Raw genomic sequence first — 24,811 nt, 5'->3', positions numbered from 1 at the left:
CTGGTGACTACAATCTTTTCCCTAGTGAGTTTCTTTCTCCTGTTCATCGGATTGGTTGTTTAAACCTCTCCCCTCAAGTTTCTACCTGACCTCGGCCCCTTGATGGTCTAGTTTCTGGCTGGCTTCACGGAGGAAAGAGAGGCCATTAAGCAGTAGCTCCCTCCAGTCCCTCCCTCCTATCTCAAAATTACCTCCATCCTCGCCTGTTCTTACTGCCTTTCCCTGTTTCAAAGCACATATAAGCATCCTTTCTCATGTCCTACAAGGGGTCACTTTTTAAGTTATTCATTTTCTTATAGCTTTATCTCTATGCTCCCTCCTGGTCCTGCACCTATCCTCACCACCAAACTCTTCCCCTCTGCCTACTTCATTCTATCCTATGTTCAAATCTTTTACATTCTAAAAAAGCAATCCCCTCTCCTTTACCACTGAATTTCTTGAAAAAGCAGTCTACACTTGCTTAATTCCCTTTCCCTGACTTTGTGTGCTATTTAGTCCACTGCAGTAACACCATCCATCCTCCACCACTCCATCGAGACATGTCTCAAATCACCAGACATCTTCAGGGCAGTGACCCCTTCCCGTCAGGTTCCAACCACCAGCTGTACGCCAATGATTTCCAATTCCATATAACTTACTGGACCAATCTCTAGCTCGATGTCCTGCAGGCAACTCAACCCCACATGATCAAAACTGAGCTCTCATCTCCCTTGGACACTCTCTTCCTTCTCTCGTTCCCCATCTCAGTTAGGGGTAACTGTGTGCTTACAGTCACATTTTAGAGCATCAACTTTTCCCTCATCCTCTCTCGAGCTCTACTCCCACTTCCAGACTTCCAGGCTGTCTGCAGCCTCTCTTCATCCCAGGCCCTGACACCTATCAGACATGTGATGGACTGACTTCTCTCCGTTTTCTTCCCTTGTGCTTCCCCCAACATGTTATTTCCTCTGCCTGAAATATCCACCCTCCTGAATCTGCATGGGTAACTTGTACTACCTCTTGGAAGTCCAGCTCCAAACAGCCTCCAATGAGGCCTTTCCTACCGCTCTGCCCGCTCCCCTCGTGTTTGCGCCCACGGCACTCTGCTCATAGGACCAGAAGAGGTCCCATCACACTGTGCCAGAGCTGGTCACACCTGCCTCACTCACAGAACTGTGACCGCCTCAGGCAGTCTTTTGCAGTTTTGTATCTGTACCCAGAAAAGTGCTCAGAAAACCATTAAGTTGGTCAGAAAAAGTTAAATTGCATAAATGAATGGATGGGTATCTTGTTTCTAAAGTCTATAAGGCTCAGTCTCTGTCACCTACCGTTTGAGAGCAGACACCTTTTTAGGAGATTTCTTTTTCAGTTTGGGCAGGGATCTATCTTGTTCAAACCCCTCATTGTCCAAGAGTTGCCTCATGGCTATGTTGGCGAGCTGCTCCATTAACTTGAAGGTCTCGTTGATGTTAAGAAATACAGAGAAGAAATGTTCACTGGACCTTGTGCTCACTTTGATCACATCAGGCAGAAGCAGCGTGGCATTCTTCTCAAGCTGAGTGATGTCCACCCACCGGATAACCAGCTTGGCTGAGCACAGGGAACAAGGCTGGGTCAACACCTGGCTCCTTAAATTCCTTTCAAGATGCTGCAATCTCACAACCCCACCCCCAATCTCGCTGAACCCCTTTGAGTTTGTGTGTCCATATTTATTGTTATTTTGTTTGTTAGTTTTAAGAGACAAATCTGGCCCACATAAATTCTGACTTCATAATCATTACGGACTTAAGTCCATGTCTGTTAAACTAATTATATCTTTGGTGAATCTTTATTCTCTAACGACCAATTTCTTTACAAATACTGAACCAAAAATGATTGAATTCACTTATTACATTATCACAAAATAATGTTGACTCAGTTTTAACTACAGATTTATTTTTGGTACTTTGATATGGTTTATGAGTTCAGGGCAAACCTCAGTAGATTTTCCAAAGCTTCCCTCTGAAATTCTAGCCAACTTACCTTCCCTTCCCATAAGAAAAGAATAAAAGCAAAGGTGATTAATACTGAGGTACATCCAACCCTGACGGGGGACTTTCCCCTTCCAGTAGCTGCAAGAGTAATAGTTGACGAGTTTCTCTTCCTCAGGCATCCCAAACAGCCTATGGAATTTCACAATGGCTTCTTTAAACTTCTCTGTGTCATCATCTTCCTTCACATCATTGATTTTGTTATACTCTGCAATGATGCCCTAGGCAGAAATAAAGCATAAAGCACACAACTGATATTAACATGACTAGAGCTGCCTTTTTCCTTATGCTGTACATATTAGAAAGGAAAAAACAATTTCTAAGGTTAGAATTAAAAAAAAAAATCGATGAATTATTTTCAAAGCCAATCCCCAAATTCTAAGCCAATTAACAAGTAGCATGTGTGTACTAAAAGATTTTGAAATGACCATATAGATCCCATTAGATGTTTATTGGTGCTAATCATTTTGTTAAGTTCATTTAAAATGAAGTCCATAGTTTTACTTTACAAATCAGGAGATGTAAAGGTTTTGCTGGTTCTACTGCTTTTCCTAGCTTACATGAAAGAGTCACCCCAAAGGTCAACTTCTGCCTTGCTCAAAAACCAACAAAATTCCACCGTGAATTAAAAGAGAGGAAAGAAAGATCAGAATGCATGTCATTAACTGACACTTGGCCACAGGTCCACTGTCTCAGGACCATGAATAGCATCAAGGAACCTAGAAAAAAGGAACAGCAACCATTTGAACAGAAAAGGGGTGAATATGAGAGCAAAAATTATATTAGACACACAAATTTTGGACAGCAAATGAAATATCTGCATAGCAAGTGACTGGCTTAATCTACTGTTTCATCAGTATAGTAGCTTGAGAAGCCGTTTCATTGTTATCCTCCGTAATTCCCTGAAAATTGGCTTCTATGTATATCTCTTGATAGAAAATCCTCCCTTGAATTCCATCTTACACTTTGTAATCATCAAATCCCTCTCACCTCCTCTTCATTTACTATGATCTCAAGGAAGCATTGGAAAAGCATGAGCTTTTGAGCATGAAAGTCTTGGCTTCAGATTCTAACAGTATCACTGAGTATCTGTGTTAAATCGGGCAACCTCTTGGATTCTCCTTGACATGACTGAGCCCTCCATATTCCAAGGATAGAAAATTACAAATGCCTCATACCTAGAATTCCTGCTTTGGACTCTTATGCTTCCAGTATATTCTGGATGCTCCCTACAAATGTTATCTTCCTAAAACTTTTTCTGACTACAAAATTCTTATTATCAAAATCCTCAGCGGGTCCCTACTACCAACAGTATGAAGTTTGAAATTCTACACCACGCACATTTTTGATCCAACCAACACTGCAACCTTTTCTCTCACTGTACTAATCTGACAAAAATTCCCCATCAGTAATTCTGCCCAGCCACCCTGAGGCACCCTCAGAGCCTGAATATGTCATTCATGTGCTTTCCCACCTTCCTGCCTGTGGTCCTGACGCTCTGAGTGCCTAAAAAAATCTAAAATCAGACTGTTTTCTGTTTCATTAATCCTACCAAGCCCCAAAGTCTGGTCCAGTTCCCACCTCCTTGTGAACTTTCTCTCAAATAGGATTCTCCTTCCCCACATTAAGTACTGACTGTTGTTTTTCGGCATCGTATACCGAAATTATTTCCTAGAATTTTATTTTTACCGCCAAACCTTTCACCCCTGTTGCCAGCAGTTGTGGTAATAAGGAGTGATGGCAAGAGGGAGGGCTTTAGTCTTCCATAATCTCCGTCACCAGTCAATTCTAGTAAAAAACGAATACACCGATAACAACCATAACAGCAAACGGTGCGCTTACCATGTAACACAACCCCAAGACAAGTCTCCAACCTACTCTTCTAATAGGAAACCACCCCTAAGCTCCTCTATACAGACCAGGAATGACTGCATAGCTTCCCAACTGGCAGCCCATCAACGGTCTTTCCACACTCTGTTCCATTTTATATGGCCACTTGCTGAAACAGAGATCTGACATAGCATTCCAAGCTTAAAAATGTCCAAGGCTATATCAGTGAAAGAGGGAAAAAGTCCAATCTGGATCTCATGCCATAAAATCCTTTTTGATCTGCCCAAATTAGTCGTTCCAGGTTAGGCATAAAAATCACGTTCTCTGTGAAACTAACCCAATCCTAAATGAGGACTAAGTAGTCTCACCTCCATGTTCTCTGAATTCCTACATTGGCTGAAAATATATGTCCCTCTACCACTAAAAATGAGTTCCAAAGATAAAGAGAGTGTCTTGAACACTTTTTTATCACCAGTATCTAGCATCTAAAAGATATTCAGTAAAAGATTATTAAATGAGTATATGTTGTCTTTCCAAATTAGAATGTATCTTAAGGGACATATCTTAGTCTTTATTGTGTCCTCCAGAGTTGCAGATTTCTAATGTAAAATCGTGTAAGAGTTAGCAACCCTTGGGAAATTAAGTACCAAGCTGCTGACTCCTGTTCTTGAGTCAAGCAGGATGGCTGTATGGCTGGCATTGGAAATAGCAATGTACTTTCCTGAGAGTATCTAACATAAGGTTGTTTCCTCTAATTACTTTTGACACTACTCCACTGAGAGAATAGAGATGTTGACTTTGATAGAGCTCACGGGAGATCCACTTTGGACCTAGGCTATTTCAGCGATGTGCAGACTTTGGTAGAATGCTTATTAGGGAACCAGGGGGCAGCATGAGGGCCCTACCTCTGGATGGGGAGGAGAAGAAGCCACTTCAGAGGGAAGAGGGATGGAAAAATCTTTCCCGGGTGGCAAATATACCTACAGCCAATGTGACATTTTGAAGTTAGCAATGTCTTTAGAGGGGGGATAAAAAAATAGATAAGAATGAAAGAAGAAATAAATGAATGAATAGATAAAAGTGCTGAATGAGAACCCAGTAATAAGGAGTAGCAGTTGGGTCCCTAGGCAATCTCAATGGCCAACCAACTCAGAGCCTGGAGACTCTCAAGTGGGTTAACATTTACTCTTCTCCTGGACCACATAGTAGGGCTCTTACCTAAAGTCAGAATAAGGAGAATATTAGGAGGGAGCGATGTATAACAAACCAAATGACACCCATGTTTTGAGTGGAAAAACATTACGGTCAGACTACGCTATCTAAAAGATCTACTAAAAATCACACTTCTAATATGCTCAACTAAATTTTAAAAAGAAAATATTTTAAATATAAGAGGATTTGTGAGGATATAGAACTATGAAACATCACTCAAAACACTCTGGGGCCTAATACACTAATATCAACAGACCAGGCCTTGCCAACTAATTTTAATAGTGAGGATAATAGTCTCCATAAGGCTCCACTCCTAACTTTCCAACCTCTAAGAAAAGAGAGGGTCTAGAACACAGTACCTCTTTTTAGTTTGCTATAAGTTTCTAGCCAGGTGGACCGGATAATGCGGTGGAATATCTCCTTCCTGTATGTTCTACATAATATAAAATGGGTCACCGGGGTTCTAGACAACAGCTGCACATACCTTTGGAAAATTACTATGATCCAAGTATGAGGGATGTTCAATTATATACACAAAGGGCATGGACAAGTAATTCACAAAAAGGGGAAAATTAACTTAGCAAATATGAAAAAGTGTTCAACTTCATAATCAATCAAAGACAGAAAATTAAAACAATAAGACACCAACTTTTACCTATTAAATTTGGAAAACCACTTAAACAACTATAATGCCGAAAGTCAGCAATGATGCAATCGCACAGGGATTCTAATACCCTGACAATATCTACTAAGGTCCATTAAAAATGTGTAAACCCATTAACCAACATTTTGTAATCTATCCCAAAGGAAAAAAACAAAAACTACAGGAAAAGTTATATGAACAAAAGTGTTCACTGTATCATTGCTTGTGCATGCCCCCACTAGTCTAGAAGCTAAGGAGACATCTAGAAAGAGAGGAATGGTAAGGTCAATTATGGAATAACATTGTTATCAAAATAACAACTAAAAATTATATAACAATATAGTAGATAGCAGTCAAGGAAAAAAGATGTGATACTAAATTATATGTACAGTGAGACTAATACTTTGATAAAATGCATACTAGAAATCAAGAAAGAAATACACAAAACGTTATCTATGGCGTTTGGATTATGGTTGCCTCCACAATTAATTATTACATTTATAATTTATGAAAGTTAATTGGATCTCAAAACAAATTTGTTGGTTCCCTTCATTACTGGACAATCTGTGAATGCTTAAACCATTCGTTTGCACATGAATGACATTCTTTCACACATAATTGCATTAACAGCAATTTCTTCCTCATAATTGGTTTCAGGGGAATTAAGACTGACATTTTTGGTATAATGAAAATGGTGAGAAGAATGGCTATTTGACATAATTGGTCCTTGATTTATTTTCTGTTTTTTTTTTCCTCCTGGCTATTGTCACTTCTAGGCTTCAATTTCTTCCTATAGCTCTTTATTTGTACCTATTTCCCAAAGATGATAACATTTGAGGGAGGACTAGGAAAAGCTAATTGAGCACCTCAACAGTGGCTCCTGGATAGAGAAGATGCTGCATGTCTGTACCACACCAATCGGCTGCCCTCTTTCACCCAGACCCTTTGCCATGATCAAATTAGGGATCCTCAGACTCTCTCCATTTACATGACTTCCCAGAAATCCACATACATCACTTAGAAACCAAATGAAGATGTTATAAAATCTGATTGGTTTTAACAATAAAACAACTCTCAATTATTCAAGAATAATTTTTTTGTCTGGAAGCTGCCATCTCCCCCTAACCTCACACTGAGTCCTTTGCAATGTCTCCCCCTCTCTCATTTTTATCTCCTTCACTACTCTTTCAATCTCTTTAATAAGGATAGAGTACAGACTAAATCACCAATCTTGAAGCAGTGATAAAATATTCATTCTGAGGGGTAATGGCTGGGAGTAAGGAAGAAGCTGATATTATCATACGTGCTTTTGTACTATGCATTCCTCAGTAATTTTCTGTGGCCCAGTTAAAATTCAGCTGTCTCCTTCAAAAACATCAGACTCCACAGAACAATGAAATTCCATTTGTATTGTTCTCCTTATTTTTTTCTGAGTATAAAATTACTACATATTCATGTAAAAGTTCAGGAAAGTAGAAGAAATAAACTAGAAATTGACCATTCTGTGGCATTTTAATGAGAAGGACATGTCAGATCACTTCCTAGAACTCCTCCTTAACCTGGGTGCAAAGAAAGGCTTTCTCACTATGACTAAAAGTCCAGATGTTATAACAGAAAGAATTGCTAATTTTGACTAAATAAAAAATTCAAACTTTGCATGACAAAAGCTATCAGGAGCAAAGTCAAAAGACAAATGACAAACTGAGAGAAAATACCTCCAACATATGTCATCAATAAAGGGCTAATGGCCTTTATATTAAAAAAAACTTAAAAACTAAAGAAAAATAAGACCAAAGTCCAACAGAAGAGACAAAAGACATGAGCAGACAAAAATGGCCCCTAAGCATATGAAAAGATGTTCAGTTTCACTCGTAAATGAGATAAATACAAATTAAAACAACACCAAAATATTTCTCCCCCGTCAGATTGGCAAAAACTCAAAAGCTTGATAATCCACCTTGTTGGTGAAGCTGTGGAGAAACAGGCACTCCCCTACATGCCAGTGGGAATGTAAAATGGTGCAGTTCCTGGGGAGGGGGATTGGGCAACATTCAGCAAAAGAACACATACATTTACCATTTTGACCTGGCAATCCCACTTCTACCAGTTTATCTTAAAGATACATGCCCAATAATACAAAAATACATATGCATGAATATACATATACATATATGCAGCATTACTTATAATTGCAGAATATTGGAAACTACTTAAATGTCCAAGCATAGGAGAGTGGCTGAATTACCTATGGTGCATACACGCATAATATGCAGCTTAAAAAAAAATGAACTAAATGCAACATGGGACCCTGGATTGGATCATGGAATGAAAAAAAGACATGAAGCAGAAAAATGGCAACATCCAAATAAAGGCTGTAGTTTAGTTAACAATATTGTGTCCATGTTAAAGTCTTCGTTTTGATAAATGTACCATGGTTACATAAGATGTTAACATTCAGAGAAGCTGAGAGTAGGGTCTATGGGAATTCTCTGCTCTATCTTTGCAGTTCGTCTGTAACTCTAAAAATTATTTCAAAATAAAAAACAGAACTATTAAAATCAAACAACAACAACAAAATGTGGACAATCTCCATGAACTTACATGGAGTGTTATTCAGGAGTGAAGTGAAAAACCCAAATGCAAAGGAGCATATATACATGAAGCTTTATGTGTAAGAATTAAAGAGAAATAAGAAAAATACATATATCTGCCCATCTTCACAACTTTTCTGTAAGTTTTAAATTATTTCCAATTGAAAAGTTTAAAAACAAAACAAAACACCCACTACCTGTATTTTTCCTCTCACAAATGTGGTGATATCGTTCTCATTTTCAAAGATGGAGAGTGTCTGCAGTAGATTCTGCTCAAGCCATTCCCAGTGTTCAGTGATTTCTTTTCTGGAACCACCTGTATGAATGTAAAAATGATAATAATAAATGCAGAATTTAAAACATACATAAAAAACCAGGCTCACTTCATTAATATGCAATGCCATTACAGGAGACTACTGTTCCAACAACTCTGTCTTTAAATGATTTCTCTCCTCCAGAGGAGACACACAGAAGATGCTTAAGGATGTGGAAACCCAAGAGTAAGGACTGTGTTCCAGTCAAGTCTGATCAGGTGAGTCCAGAAACTTTTCAGACATCGTTTGAGATCAGAAGGCAGCAAGTCTCTCCCATTCCCTTTTCTGGATTGGAAGTTTAGCACCATCCTCCTCTTTTCTCCTTCCTAGAACCTGTACTTCACAGGGTAACTGAGACCTTGTTAGGATCCAAGGTTACAGTTGTTAAGCTGCAACGATAGGAGAGCTTTGCTCCACCACTGGAGATGATGTAACCCCCTCCTACAACGGGCAAAAAATCCTCACTCATTTCAATTATGAATGAGATGTGAAAATGGACCATCACTGGGGAATAGCCGCCTGGCTCTCATGAGCACAGTTGCCTTGAAATGTAATGGGATGAGGTCATCCTCACCACCTCGACCAAGTCACTGCACTTCGGGCACTAATAAGAAGCATAAGCCACCTCGCCTGGCAACCTCCAAATTTAAACAGCCCTAGCACCACTCTGCTCACAAGTGCAGGGCGTAATGGGGTGACGTCAGGACGCAGTTGTAAAGATACTGAAATAAACTCTCTTCCCTTTTTTTCTTGCTCAGGGATTGTTAACGATCTTGCAGAAAAACAGTGTTTTATAAATCATATACATAAATTGTATGTATCACTCATTCCAGAATTAAAGAATGATTTGTGATTCCACTGATTCACCCTTCAGGCCTCTCCTTAGATTTCCAAGTTATCTTTTAATTGATTTCTTAAAAATGTTTTCTCTCTGTTCTTTGTCACCAGTCATTCAATATATCTCAGAATCTTACTCTGATTCTTGACAAAGAAAGGTGGGGGACACAAATGTGTCTACCATCATGCTCAGAACTGTGGGAGCAGAACTAAAATCTCTTAGAGAATGAGAGGGGTTTCAGAGCCACTGTTTGAGGAAACACAAAACAAAATCCAAGTTCATTTTCTTTTACTTTAAGCCTAAACACCAAAATTGCCTAGATGGAATGCTTACGTAGAGGATGAAAAGCAAATTTCTGAGTGGAGAGGCAGCCCCATGAAAACACTGAAGAATAGATAGTCTGTGGCTCTTCATGGCTCACTCATTCGGGGCCACAGTCAAGCACATGTAAAAGCAATCAATGACTCTATACTACAATGTCATGGCAAGAGCCAGAACTCAGGATGCCTGGGTCCCCTTCCCCCTCTGTCCCAAACACTTCACATGTAAAATGGAGACAAATGAAAAACAAAAGCAAACCCTTACCCATCTCAGAGCAATGCTATAAAAATCACAAGGAATAACGTCTACAGATACACCTTGGAAAGTAGAAAACACCTTTCAGACGCAAAGAACACAATGCCCATTTGAATATTTAGGGAATGAATCATTTTGGAGTTTGCCAGCAAGCTTTAAAACATTTTAGACATTAAAATTTTAAACAGTCATTGGAAAATTTTCTAAAACATACTGCGCCCTGTCTGTAAACAGGTCACTACCATCACCAGCTGTGACCGGCTGTGATACACAGATAGAGCCCCATCCAAGGTAAATGCCAGCCATGCGCCCTCCACCCGCTGTCCCATCTGTGCTTGTTGGCACTGTCAGCTGTGTGCACCTTAGGACAGAGGCACTCCTGGGGACCCACAGGACTGCTGAGCTTCTGCAGACCCATCGGGCACAATTTCCAGCCTCTGATTTTGTGTTTCCTCCGCCCCTGCCTATGTTGATCACAGATGTGCCTTCCAGAGGCTGGTTTTCACACATGCCCTTGGCTCAGCCAGGGCAGTCTGGCTGTTGACTGGTATCTCACTGTGCTCTGTCCTTTACCAGGGAGTCACACCCTGTTACACTGGCCGTGGAATCCAACCACAGTTCAACCTCACCATTTCTCAGTTGTCCTGAATAGAAAAGCCCATTAGCTACAAGACCTAGGGCAGAACAGGTGTGCCTTCAGTTTTGCACACACTGCTTTCAGTTTTCTTTATGCACGTATCCATATAAGTACATCCCCCCAACACACACACACAACCCAGGGTAGAAATGGGGTATGCAAGCATGCACTCATTCAACAAACATTTACTTGTACCTCCAATTTTCACGAGTTTCATATGAAGGTCTACGTGGCTGATCCTGATCTTCAAGTAGCCATTTGAACACTCGTACTGAAGTTCACGTTTACTATCCACACTGTTTCCCGACCTATTGTCTTCTCTGCCGCCCCAGGACCTCCTGCTCTCCACCCTGCCTCACTGCCCATCATTTCTATAACCTCCACTTTCCATCACCTAACATCATTTTCAGCACTGGCTCTTTTCTCTACTTCTCTCTGCTTGGGATATAAATCCCCATATTCGGTCTTTCATTAACAGCACTGGCCCCCCTCCTACTGCTGCTGTTTGTTCAGTTTCCCCTCTATCGTCCATCTCCTATTGTTTCTCCCACACTTGTCAGTGTCACATGAAAAGGCTGGCCTCTTAGTGCTATCACCAGCCACTGCTGCCATGTATAGAAGAGGCACTGGGGTGGCAAATTTCAGTATCTTTAGGTCCTCAACTCTTCCAGCTTACTTGGGGCTTTAGGCCTGCTTCCGTACTACCAAAGAGGTCTCTTCTGGCTACAACCAGACCTAAGATTCCAAAGTTCCAGAAGACTGGGCTCTAGATAAAGAAGAATATTGTGTACTGTCATATGAAACCATTATCACTATATACTATTTGAAGAAAGAAAAAGACACAAATGCCATTAGCCAATGGTAGTTTCAAGAATTAACTATGGATTCCTATGTATACCCAACAGATACTTTCCAGGGAGAGCAATGTAATGGTACATTTTACATTTATATTTACTGCGCAAATGCACCACATTCTCTGAACGCTTTCCTAAATGCACAAAGAATAAATGAGCACAGGTGTTCCAGGCTCCAGGTTCTGAAGACTAGAATTATGAGGACGCCCATAGGCAGAGCTGGATTCTCTTCCCTGGCAGACGAGACAAATTCTGAAGATGCCAATCTAGTAAAAATTATTTCTGAGGGCCGGCCCGGTGGCATAGTGGTTAAGATCATGTGCTCCGCTTCGGCAGCCCAGGGTTCGTGGGTTCGGATCCCAGGCGTGGATTTACACACCGTTCATCAAGTCATGCTGTGGCGGCGACCCACATACAAAAAAAAAAAATAGAGGAAGATTGGCACAGATGTTTTTAGCATATTAGCCACAGGTCCTGTGTATATATCTGAGCAAAATTTAAACATTATTTATGATGACAATCAGGGACAATCTTCCTCAAGCAAAAAGAAGAAGATTGGCAACAGACATTAGCTCAGGGCCAGTCTTCCTTACCAAAAAAAAAAAAAAAATTATTTCTGAAAGCAGGTGTCTACTTCTGTCCAGTACTCACGCCAGAACAAACAAAGGGTCCACGTTACCTCTCAGAGAACACAGCACAAACATCCTGTTAACAGTGTGAGAGCAGCTGTCTCTTTTGCTAGACCACTCTTCGGAACCAGCAAGACTCCAAAGGAAACAGTTGGCATCCTACATGTTCCTTATAAATGGCTCTTTCATTTCTCTGAAAAATAAATACAAGTGCTGCAATATTTAAGATCTTGGAACTTTTCTTTTGCTATTGTTTAAGGTGAGATAACAGAAAGCTCTTTTGCCATGACTGAAAGGGACTGGTCTATTTACCCAGCAGTTTGAGCAAAATGTGTTAGATGCTCAGAAGAGAAAGGAAGGGCTTGGCTGTCGACTTTCTGGAAAGACTTCATTTACAGAGATTCAGCAGGAAAACCAGGCTGACCTGACTGTGCAATCAGCTGGAACAGAGAAAGCTGGTGTTGGGTATGAGAATCCTTCAGGAAATCCGAGTTAAAGCATTCTGTCTTGGTAAAACCTAGACCAACACTTGATGGGCTTAAGGTTATCTAGAAATTAATTTTGGAAAAATGGGAATCTTTATCGTTCAGAGTGTTTTTTTTTTTTTTTGTGAGGAAGATCAGCCCTGAGCTAACATCCATGCCAATCCTCCTCTTTTTGCTGAGGAAGACTGGCCCTGGGCTAACACCCGTGCCCATCTTCCTCCACTTTTATATAGGACGCCGCCACAGCATGGCCCAACAAGCAGTGCATCGGTGCGTGCTTAACTGCTATGCCACGGGGCCGGCCCCCAGAGTGGTGTTTTTAGCATATTAGCCACAGGTCCTGTGTATATATCTGAGCAAAATTTAAACATTATTTATGATGACAAAAAATACTAAATTACCCTAGACTAATTTCTCATCTAGTTTGAAATGTATCTTAAAGTACGTAAAGTCTGTTTGACACAAAAAGGAAGAAGTATTAAGATGGATGCACACATTGATTCTATCACATCTGGCCTCTGAGGATTAAGAACAAAGGCTTAAGGCCCCACTGACAGATATTCGGTGGATACTTCTTTGCAATGCGTGATTAATAATACATTTTGGTTCTGAAACTACAGCACTGACTTAAAAACCTAAATTCCAGAATAACTGAGATGGTAAATTTTCACTGATCAAAACTGTGTGTATGCAAATGTGTAGGTATATATTTGTGTGTATACGCAAAAATAAAAACCACTCATAACACAGCAGAAAACAAAACAAAGCAAAACAAACCCACGAAACCTCCTAGGGATCAAAAAGCAACCAACCTAGTATTTTCAGATACCAGAACATGTGGCTGTTTGGATCCCAGAGCTGATCCAGTCCTCAAATGAATAGCACTTGAAGCTACTTAGATAAAGGGAACCAGATGAAGGAATCATCTATTTTATGGCCTTATCCAAACACAACCTTAGCCACAAAGATAATAATTTTGAAATTTAAATCCCAAATGAAGGCAAGAGTAATACTCAATAGACTAGAGTAACCCCTACTGTCCCTGTATGTATTTTCAAAGCCACGATTGTACTTTCTATACCCAGAAAAATGACAAACTTGTATTTTGAGAGGGCAAAAGATAAAACCCAAAAATCATGTGGTGATTTGAAGCATTTTTAGAAACAAAAGGAGACTTGTGTTTTAAAAATCCACATCTAATTAAAGCTATAATTATAAACAGGCTCAAAAGAAAGATAAGGATAATGTTATCTCTTATTTGTGCTGACTAACGCCAGGCGTCACGCTTTAACTTGAGACCCGTTATCGCATGTGACCTCACAGCAATCGTATGAGCAGCTCCAGTTACAATCTTTTCATGAATGAGGAAACTGAGGCTTTCATATTTCTATGAAATCAAATCCAGACTCTTCCAGCTCCAAAACCCATACTCTCCATTGCTACACTTGACCACCTCCTAACATATTTTAGAAGTGTGATGAGTATGACCAGAGGTTAGGTTATCTGGAGTAATAAGGAGACTGGTTATCAGGGAGACAATATTACACAATGGCTCAGAACACAGACATTGACGTCAAAAAAGTACACCTAGTTTAAGTCCCCACCTTGCCACATACTAGCTTTGTGACTGTGGGTAAGTTACTCAACCTCTCTGTGCTTCAGAGTCCTCATCTGTAATATGTACTTAACAACACCTACCACAATGATTTGTGCTGGAGATTAAAGAACATAATACACGTAAAGTCTTTAGCACAGGTCTAGAACATACAAAGCACTAAATAAACAGTTACTTTTGCTATTATCATCATAAGCCACAAAACACATAGATCTCATCTCGAAATGTGATGCAGAAGATATTTTAGATTTCTGATGTCAGGACACTAAGAAATCAGCTGTTTGTTGCCTAACATGCATCCAGCAGCAATCTCTCTGGCCCTGGCACCATTATGTCTGGATTGCAAAGTGTACATATTCCTGAAGTCAGGCACGCCTGGAACAACTCCTTGTGTGACTATTACAAGCTTCTCACATAACTGTAGGGAATCTCTTACAGGTCGTCACAATATGCTCACAGCTTTATAAACATTTGGAGAAAAGGGAGGCCCAGGGAGCTCACCCACCTTGGCAGTAAGAATCAGTGGTTGATATCCTCATTTTACTTATGTGCCAAGGTCCTCTTCTACCTGATGGAGAAAATGTAAATGGCTATCTTTCTAGAGGGCAGTCAGGCTAGGGACACTAAAAGCCTTATATACACGCATATTCTTTGACTCAGCATATCTACTTCTATAAATTTATCCTAAGGTGGTAATTAAGGGAATGTGAAAAGACTTTGTTTAGAGGATATTCACTACAGTTGTTCAAAATACAGTTACCATTGGGGGGGGAACCTAGATTTCCAACAATAGCATATCAGTTAGGTAAATTATGTTATATATACAACAAAATATTCTCTACCTATTAAAACTGACATTATAGAAATATATTTTACTGATATGGAAAGTCTATACATATATATGTATACACACACACACTTGTCTATAAAAAGAAGTCTAGAAGGTGATGATTTGTGATATGGTATTATTGCTTTTAATTTTTTATTCTTTTTGCTTATCTATATTTTCTAATTTTCTGTAATGAAGATGTATTGCTTAACGAAAAAAAAAACAAATTCTTTTTTTGTTAAGCTGCTATGTTCCCAAGGATACAAGAATAGTTCTTGAGGTCCAGAGACCAAGAAAGGATTATGAAATACTGACCAACTTCCACATTATGTGTATCTCATGTGGAAGGCAACTAAATTACCCAACATTTTCTCTCTCTACTGAAGAGAAATAGCAGAGGCAGAACCAGAACCAATTAGCAATCTTTAATTAAATTCTGGGCCTTACCAGCTGCTGACCAAAAGAATGTTTAATCATAAAAGCCAGGATGGTGCCGCTTAAAAAGTACTGGGCTGGGAGTGGGGGAGACCTGAGAACTGGTCTCAGCTCTGCACTGACCAGCGATGTGAACTTGGGCAATTCACTCTGCCTCTTGTATCCTATTGAAATAAGACTGTTGAATAAGATGGTGGCTAATATATGTCTCAGTTCTGAAAACAAAGGACCATCTAGGCCCAGATGAGATTCTGGAATGGTAAAGAAAAAGGAAACAATCAACCGGCAGCCGAATCAAGGCACTTTCAGGGTGTGTTATCAGTGAGGTGTCCCTCAAGCATACCTTCCAGCTCATTTTCTTTATCAGGCCTGTTGGAAGGTCAGTGTATCCAGAGGGAACTGTCAACAGCTCCTTCTGTCTTTCTGTTTGTCACTCTTCTCCCCAGCTGTCTCAGAGCTCCTCTTTAGACAACGTCCTTGGAATTACCTGCATTTCTGTGTCCATATGCTCAGTGAGGCTGTATAACCATTCTTAATGTTAGAACCTTCCAGTTCTTCTAATGGGGAGAGCCAAATGGGTTGCTTTCTACTTAAGTCCACTGAAGGCCAAGGAGGGCAAAGGGCTGGCCTCTCTCCCACCTCTGGGAGCTGTTGGGGGAAGACCTGCAGCTGTTTAGGTCCCTAATGAGAGCCTCACGTGCAAAGAAGTCAGTCAACTGATTGATGGGGGATAGGCAGAATAGTCAGAGTACACCGGCTTGACAAAGCTGGCGGGACAAATTCCTACAGTACTGCCTCCTTTATGTTCTTAGAGATGGCAAAAAGTATAATTTACTGCACAAACCGCTGAACAAAATGGAATTCAGTAGGCTAGAACTGACAGCACAAGAGAACACCAACCAAAGAGAACAGTGGCCTCATTTTGGGTAGTAGTGAAAAGAAAGTCATTACTTAGGAAGGCTTTTGGCTGCCCTTCCCAGGTAAAGATCTCAACGCCAAAGAAATGTAAAAAATCAATTTATTCAAACCAATCTGGATACAGACTGTTAGAAGATAATAAAAAGAAGCCTATGAAAATAATGTCTCACCAAATAACTCCTGCTTTTTTCCACCTCCTCTTTCTGTATGCTTCATATTGCCAAGGGCCAAGTGATACATATATCAGCACTAAGTTAGACTAGGTCCAAAGATTCCTCCTGCCTGGTTCCATGTGGCCCAAGTCTAAGGCAAATCACACAACTAGGATTTACACTAAGACTACTGCTCTTCAACAGAAAGCGGTCTATGTGAAGACATTGTTGCTAGATGCTCCCTTTAATTCAATTTACACATATTGAAGATTTACAAGGCGTGTGGCATAGAACAAGGTTTTGCAATCCCATGGATTTTACAGCATAGTGAGTTAGACTCATCCAATTTTCTGCTGAAGCTTCTCTTACAGCAACGATTCATGAAATTCAAGCAAATTAAAAAGCTCTCCACACACTGTCCCACTAAATAACAACCTTGTAGTTTATGAGAAAACAACATTAAAATTACAGACCGAAAGGTCAGCATATCAAAGAAATCTTTTTACAGTAGTAGCTTCTGCTCTTAAAATCCTCTCAGGAAAGGGAGCCAGCAAGTTGGGTTTTAAACGGAAATCAATAAGAAAGAACAACTAATGGGTGAAAGACACTTTCACAATTGTTGTAACTTCCGTGGGGTCTTCCACAAGGAAATTCTGGAGCTATCTCTACAGGTAATCAACACACACAAAAGCTAAAACCGTTCTGGGTTTATTATAATGAGATCACGTAGTAGTGACAGGCATTACTTACTGGGAAAACGAAAGTACATCTCTTTATGACATAAATTAGGCCATCAGCATTTACTGCCTAGTGTTCCTTAGCCTTGGCTCGGGGAATAATTCAGGAATAACTCAGCTTCGTAACTCTGGTCTCTTTCCCACATGAGCATTCACAGGAGCATCTGCTTTGTAGAATGGCAAAGCCCCAGAAACAGACTGAGTAGTGTGATGTCAGGCAACGGGAAAGGAACAAAGGTTAGGGCTGAGGGAGTAGAAAAAGAGTCACAGAGGCACCAACCAGCTGCTCTCAGCACCGCGCACATTGACCTGGGAGAGGCAGGAGCCTAGAGCGCTGTAAGGAGAGATCCAAGAGCTCTGAGGAGCTTCAGGCTCCAGAGGATCTCGAAAACCTCTGGGCACAAGTGGTGGAAGTGCTGGCAGGGGAGAGCGAGTGTGTCACAATGTCCTTTCCACACCCTCTTAAGTCGAGTGGTTTAGTAGCTCTGCCTAATTTCTAATTTCCTTTCTTTTTGCTTCTTCACTTGCTGGCTACAATGTCTATTTTAACACTATTCTAGATTGTTTGCCAACTAAATGTGGCACTTTCTCAACCAACTACCACAGGGCACTTCACCTTCTACAGTAGCTACTGGGCCGTCTCCCTTTGTACTGAATAAATCGAAGAGATGGCTGGAATGCTGTCTTACAGGAGCCTGGGTTACACTGGTGAGTCTGTCTTCTTCAGGGTCCCAGCTTCCCTCTTCCTTTATCCTTTATCTCCTTCCTCTCACTCCAATCCCCATCCTTCACTCCTAGGTGGTTTTCTCCATGCCCTGAACCCAGATGCCATTTCTTCATTCACCGGAATGTATAAATGACTGATAGATTCCACTGTTTCTCATGGGGCAGTTTGCATCTGGACCACAATGACTTGAAAGGGATACAACTACAATGTTAAATTTCGGCTACTACTAAATCCTTGAGGGAGCATTACTAGGGCAGTGGAGCCTCCCAGCAGCCTGAAATCACCCCCAGACAACTTCCCCTACCTAGGGAGAAGGCTGGCGGAGATTCCTGTATTTAGTTGGGCGCCCTGCAATCAAATGGCACCATATGGTACTTGTACACACTGGGCTATAATTGAATATTTACTGTGTTCTCAAGAGCAGAGACCGGATCTAATTATCCTTATATCTTTAGATCCCAGCACAGCACTATTTCCTACCGAATAGAGAGATCAATTTAAAAACTGAATCAAGTCAACTGAAAGAGCTCCCAATGGCCAAAGCCAGAATGATTTGAGCAATAAAATAGAGTAGTATTGGATTCTCCCAAAGTATAAAATAAATATTCATGATTCCATACTGATAAAATTAATTGAATAAATTAAAACCCCCCACTCCTTAAGTGTGTGCTGTGCACAGTGAGTTGCTTCCAAAGAGGACAATATGGAAAGGGGAAGAAAAGAGTTAACTTGACAGTGGAGAAATCTGAAAACCACTACTTCAGTTGGATGATCAAGGACAACATCGTCGGTCATAAATCAAGCCGATAGTATGTATCCTTGCTTGACACGATATGTTGAAAGTAGCACTTTATCTCTGTGATCTTCCTCACAAAAATCCATCACCCCAGCCTAATCACAAGAAAAACATCAGATAAATCCCAGTAGAGGGACATTCTACAATATACCTGACCAGTATCCTTCAAAACTGGCAAAGTCTTCAAAAACAAGGAAAGTCTGAGAAACTTCCACAGCCAAGAGGAACCTAAAGGGATATGACAACTAAATATAATATAGTATATTAGCTGGAATCCTGGAACAAAAAAAGGACTTCAGGTAAAAACTAAGGAAATCTAAATAAACTATGAATTTTATTTAGTAATAGTATATCAACACTGGTTCATTAATTGGAACAAATATACCACACTAAGATGTTAATAACAGAGGAAACTATGTATTTGGAGGGTATACGGGAGCCTTCTGAACTATATCTGCTCAACTTCTCTGTAAATCTAAAACTGTCCTAAAAAGTAAAGTCTATTAAATAAAAAAAAAAACTAAGTGGAGGTAAAAAAATGAAATAAAGTGTCCAGTGCCCTTGCTTTTCCTATGGTTATTTGAAAAGCCACATGCAAACAAATGATTGAAAAAAGTCTTGTCCACTTTAGATTAGAAATTCTTGTGAGAAATCCAATAATAGGATGATTGTTCACCACCATTTTAAGCACAGCACATTGTTACAGATTATCATCAGGAGAAAAATGATCCCTACTCAGTAGGAAGTAGTGTGCTAGGATATAAGTATTACTTAGCACACTCAAGTATTCCATGACTTCCTCTTTATTTCCCAGTGTCCCTTGGGGTTAGGCTGGGGCCATGTGACTAGTTCTAGCCAAAGGAGTGTGAACGAAAGTGGTGTGTGACACTTCTGGGCCAAAGAAGTTAAATGTGGTTGTGCCTCCACCTCCCACTTTTCCCTTGTAAGCTGATTTTGGAGGCTGTGTGCTCCAGAGGGTGTCACTACAGATGGAGGAGGCCACAGATCCAAACAAGACTTCACCAGAGTGAGAAGAAACCTTTATTGTGTTAAGCCATTGAGATTTGGGGGTTCATCTGTTGAAATGGCTAAGGCTAATTACCCTGAAATACCAAGAGACTGCATTCCACAAATAAATGTTCCTCCCCTTCTGGCAGAAAGTTGTTAATTATAAGGTTTCTCCGTATTTCAGAATATTGCTACTTACCACAGGCAATGGTCCAATAGACCAAAGAGTCTGGAGTCTGGTACAGGATTCGGTAAGGAGCCACCCGGGCACTGGAGTCCAGCACGACATCAAGGGTACCCACCAGGAGGCCTGAGGGTGGAGAAGGGGGAGAAATGAGTAAGGGTTTCCTCAGTGCTTTCCCAGAGATGGTGTGAACACAGCCCTTCTGCTGGACCTCCCAACAACCCATCTCCCGTTGCATCCTACCTTGACAAAACTCTCATCTTAGACCTGATGATGTCTGCCCTACGTTACTCGTTCCAACTAATTCCAAGAGAAACTACAAGAGCTGAAAGACTGTCTGCTGGTTTCAAAAATAATGGGAGGCTAACAAAGCTCCTAGATCAGTCCCTGGCATATGGTGAAATTTATAAATGCCTGTTTCAAATAAACTAAGTAAGGTATCATGCACTTAAATGCTGGGGTCTCTGCTTCACCTACGTTATGCCCAATGTGTATTATTTTCCCTTTTTCATCTAAGAAACAAATCTTTAATTTGAGTAATTTGTCAAGGCCACAGGAAACAGTCATGTTCATCTGAGTCAGTGTGCCAGGCTGCCCCACATATTATTTTCATCTGCCCCACTTTTCTTTTGTATTGAAAAAATACAGTTCAGCTCAGCAAACATTAATTAAGTGCCTAGCAAGTGCAAGGCAAACTGTGGGCACAAAGCTGAATGAGACAGAGTCCATAAGGCATTCATAATCTAGTAGGGAGCAGGTCAAGCAGCGTTTTAACGCTATGTTTAGGAGTGAACAAGGGCTGTGAAACAAGCATTTTCCTATCTCAATGGCAGAGTCCTTTTCCATCTGTCACATAAATCATTATAACCAGAGATGACTGGAGCCTGGTCTACACTCTGCAACGATGCAGTAATTAGGTGGAGGATCAGGAAAGGCATTGGGTAGCAGAGAGTTGAGTTCTTTGGGTTGGGAACCTGTGATCTGGCCAGGCCCTGGGGAAACTCGCTCACATCACACAAGTCCAGGCAAGCCTGACCATTCAACAAATGAATTTAGCTATTTATTTGTGAGAAATACAAATGCCCAGTACATCAATGCTCACTTAAGAAGAGTTCTCTTCCCAGGAGTACAAATTTCTCTTATAACCACTTCTCCTCCCACTCCAGGAAGGTGTGCTTCCTTTATCCACACCAAGTCGGGATTAGACACCAAACATTTTCTACACTATAGTAAAATAACATGGACACACACACAAATTCCATAAGGTCAAATAAATCAGATCCCTTACGTGGTAGGACAAATCCAAAACATTCTCATAAAGTACATGCCTATAATTATTACAAAGTCAGATAGAACTCAGCATAGAGCAGGGTTTGGACTTGCAAGGACCAATCAGGATCTCTAGCTTGTTTTTATCTGAGGGCAGACAATTTATTTCCAATGCCTTGGTTTTCTCAATTGTAAAATGGAGACAATACCATGATTACAAGGTTGTTCTTGAAGATTAAATATAATAAGACTTAGGGGAGGGGGGCCGGCCCCGTGGCGTAGCGGTTAAGTGCACGCGCTCTGCTGCTGGTGGCCCCGGGGTCTGGATCCCGGGCGCGCACCGACCCATCACGTGTCAGACCCTGCTGTGGCAGCGTCCCACATAAAGTGGAGGCAGATCGGCCGGATGTTAGCCTAGGGCCAGTCTTCCTCAGCAAAAAGAAGAGGATTGGCAGATGTTAGCTCAGGGCTGATCTTCCTCTCACACACACACACACAAAAAGACTTAGGGGCAAGAGGCTGGTTGGAAGGAGGGGTTTGGCACCTGTCTAGACCCTGCCAGACACCCCTTTATTTGTTTTGACTTTTACTTAGATTGCATGTTTATTAAGGATGGCTCTGGCATGGAACTGATGGTGGTTGATGCTGGGAGGGGAGGCGAACGGCCCCCAGCCTCCCTGCTCGCCCCCTTCTAGCACACTAGAAAGCACCAAGGTCAGTGCCTGCCCTCCAGCAGGCTTTTCATGATGTTCTGTTGACTCTGAACCACAAGTTCTTCTGAAGCTGTCAGCACCAGTATTTCTTGATGTGTTGTCTTGTAATAACGTCTTGAGGTTTAATTCTGACCACACCAAATAATACCCTGATATGCACGATACCACTGAAATTCACTTCCTTCTGCTCCAGCAGCCTGGGGTCATGGAAAGAGCTAGGGACACGTCAACTAGTGTTCAGAAGAGCTCAGTTCTGGCTCTGATTCTGTTATAACCAATTCTGTGGCATGGACAGGTCATTTCACTTCTCATTGCTTTGATGTTCTCAGTTGTAAAGTGGTCATAATAGCATTTGCCTTCCTGAGCCAGGGGTATTAATCAAGAAGCCTAAGAGGGGTAAGCTATGGGGAAGTCCTACAGTTGTCCTTGGTCTTTGTCCAAGGACAGGAATCCATTTAGTTCACTCCAAACCACAGTGACCATTAGCTGACCTGAACACACCAGGAGAAACAAACTTTCACTAAAGTGGAAACTAATTCATTTGTTGGCTCTGGACCGTATGAAGCACATTAAAAATAAAATCCTTAGAGCCTGCAGAGTTTTCCAAGGGGTAGATTTTCACGTAACGCCACACACGTGTGCATTTTTGTTTTCTCTACTGTGACTCAGATTTGCTGCCAAGACTTCTAATTACTTTTCAATTATCTGCAGATGGAAGAAGAGTAGATTAATAGGAAAAACAGAAAAGAACGTTGGCTAAACTGGATCCCCTTCTATGTTAACTAAAAACATAATGAATCACTCATGATAACTGAATGTTTGTAATAATTGAATGTTTGAATCAAAAGAAGAAATAAAATGCCCAAAATACTAGAAGCATCACATACGTTGGTCCTGAGGCACACAAACTTCAGTCTAGAGTCAGAGTTGCAGTCAAAGATTAGCCTACGTGGTTTAACGAGCCTCTAACGAGTGTCATGGTAGATGAAGATTCTTCCAACGGCAAACACAGCTCAGTGGCCAGAGCAGCCGACAGAGGTAGTCCTGGTTCTCGAATTCTTCAGTCCTGGCTCTGCCACTTCCCAACTCCCAGACCCAGCCTCTGGAGGCCTGTTCTCCCATCCTTAATGTCTCATTAGACCTCTGTACTCTTTAATACAGGAAGGAAGGTCTCTGAAAAGGTCCAACTCAATCCACCCATCTTGATCACCATGAATGTCCCCAATTAAAATCCATCTCCAACATCCATTAATCTAATTGACAAGACCTCTGGTATCACTCAGAGATAAAGAATATTGAGTTGCTTAATTGTGCCCCTGGAGTGAGGGCTTCTGATTAGATGCCAGCTCACCAATACTGAATGTGCATTCATGACTGGCGCCACCAACTTCAACTTCCACTAAGATTTAGAGGAAAACTAACAGGTATACACGTACCTACCACAGGGTCCATGCTGAAGTATTTTAAAGTAAATCACAGACTTTAAAGTATAATATTGCAATACTCACATTAGACTCATATAAAATTAGAAAATTTTTGTGAAAATTGTTTGAAAACTGGATATCCAAACAGAAAGTAATATTGTGAACTGAGGTATGCAGTTGGCCAGTCAAATCAATACACTCTTCCATATTAACCCAGAAGCATCCTTTCGCTTTGTAAGACTGACCAGTATTTTCCCTCCATATGGAACTGTCGACGCAAAATAACCAATAACCATTCTACAGAGGAGAGAGATAAGGTGAGTTTTACTTGAGCCAGAGTGATGATTATAACCCGGGAAGGTCTTTTCCAGAAAGGAAGAAAGCATTCTAGAGAAGCATGGTTTTCAGTACAGTCTTATACCTTTTAGAACAAAGAATATACATTAAACACACGCAGGATACATATTCATCAAAGTTTCAAAGAGGTATTCAGTCGCAAATTAGCAGGTCAACCTGACCCTGATGTCGGGAAAGGGAACTTAATTTAGGAGTACTAATACAGGGCCTCACTGGCTTTGCAGGGGGGAAAGCATGCATTCTTATTTTAATGGTTAAACCTGATGTACAATGTATGTTTGCTAGGCCATAAATCAGGCTTTTTAGCTTAAGCTGAACCAGTTTTGACCCGAACAGTTTGCCCATATACCCCAATACGTGAAAATCTCGTCAGAAGGTTGTGCTCGTCCATTAATTCTCACTTCCTACCACCTCAAACGACAGACTCCTAATAAACTAATTTCACCTCTTTCTAACCCTGATCTCCCTCCAAGTTCTGCTTCTGTAAATACTTACTGCATTCACTTAAAATTACTTGCACATTTTGCCTTGTTCCATTTCTTCTCCTCTCTCCAGACTGGGAGCTCCTTGACAGCAGGGTCTAATTGATTCCTTCAGACTCCCTGGCCCTGCGCTTTGCCTGGAGCACAGTAAGCCCTGAACACATGTTTGATGAATGGACAAGTGACGTATTTTTTGAACACCTAAATAATAAGTTATCACCATGCTGCCTAAATTCTGTTGATACAAGGAGTCAAGACACTGGAAAAGAAAAAATACTCGTTCTACATCCTCTATCCGCACAGAACACTAGAAGATGGGAAATCTGGTCTAGAGAATCCAAAAAAAGCAGTAATCAGGATTTTCTTAGAAGTCTTATTACTCATTCCTCTGAAATGGCTGTCAAAACACTGAACCTTTCATCATTTCCCACACAAAGCCTTGTTTTAGCAGCTGTTCTAGTCAGCTATTTCTGGTGTTAAACAATCTTTGATCGCCTGAGATAACTAAATCAAATTATGGCCCTTAAAATAACTCTTCCCTGCATCT

General features: G+C 40.8%; 1 protein-coding gene across 6 annotated transcripts in view; it reads right to left on the bottom strand.

Moving 5' to 3' along the window:
* Window positions 1-24,811, bottom strand: part of TBC1D9 (TBC1 domain family member 9) — a 114,368-nt gene that overhangs the window by 47,577 nt on the left and 41,980 nt on the right. For 5 of the 6 annotated variants that reach the window (XM_087437585.1, XM_087437584.1, XM_087437587.1 and 2 more), the window contains exons 2-5: window positions 20,035-20,145; window positions 8,483-8,601; window positions 2,002-2,230; window positions 1,308-1,569 (exon numbers count right to left, since the gene is read on the bottom strand). In XM_087437585.1, the coding sequence (XP_087293711.1) occupies window positions 1,308-1,569; window positions 2,002-2,230; window positions 8,483-8,601; window positions 20,035-20,145 (721 nt within the window). Of the gene's footprint in view, window positions 1-1,307; window positions 1,570-2,001; window positions 2,231-8,482; window positions 8,602-12,183; window positions 12,299-20,034; window positions 20,146-24,811 lie in introns of those variants that run through there. The other variant, XM_087437589.1, reaches the window with a different exon arrangement.

The sequence above is a fragment of the Ceratotherium simum genome, chromosome 12, assembly GCF_057802395.1.
Source record: "Ceratotherium simum simum isolate JZ-2026a chromosome 12, ASM5780239v1, whole genome shotgun sequence".
Classification (NCBI taxonomy): domain Eukaryota; kingdom Metazoa; phylum Chordata; class Mammalia; order Perissodactyla; family Rhinocerotidae; genus Ceratotherium; species Ceratotherium simum.
The sequence above is the reverse complement of the archived record's forward strand: the minus strand, read 5'-3'. Positions and strand labels throughout refer to the sequence as shown.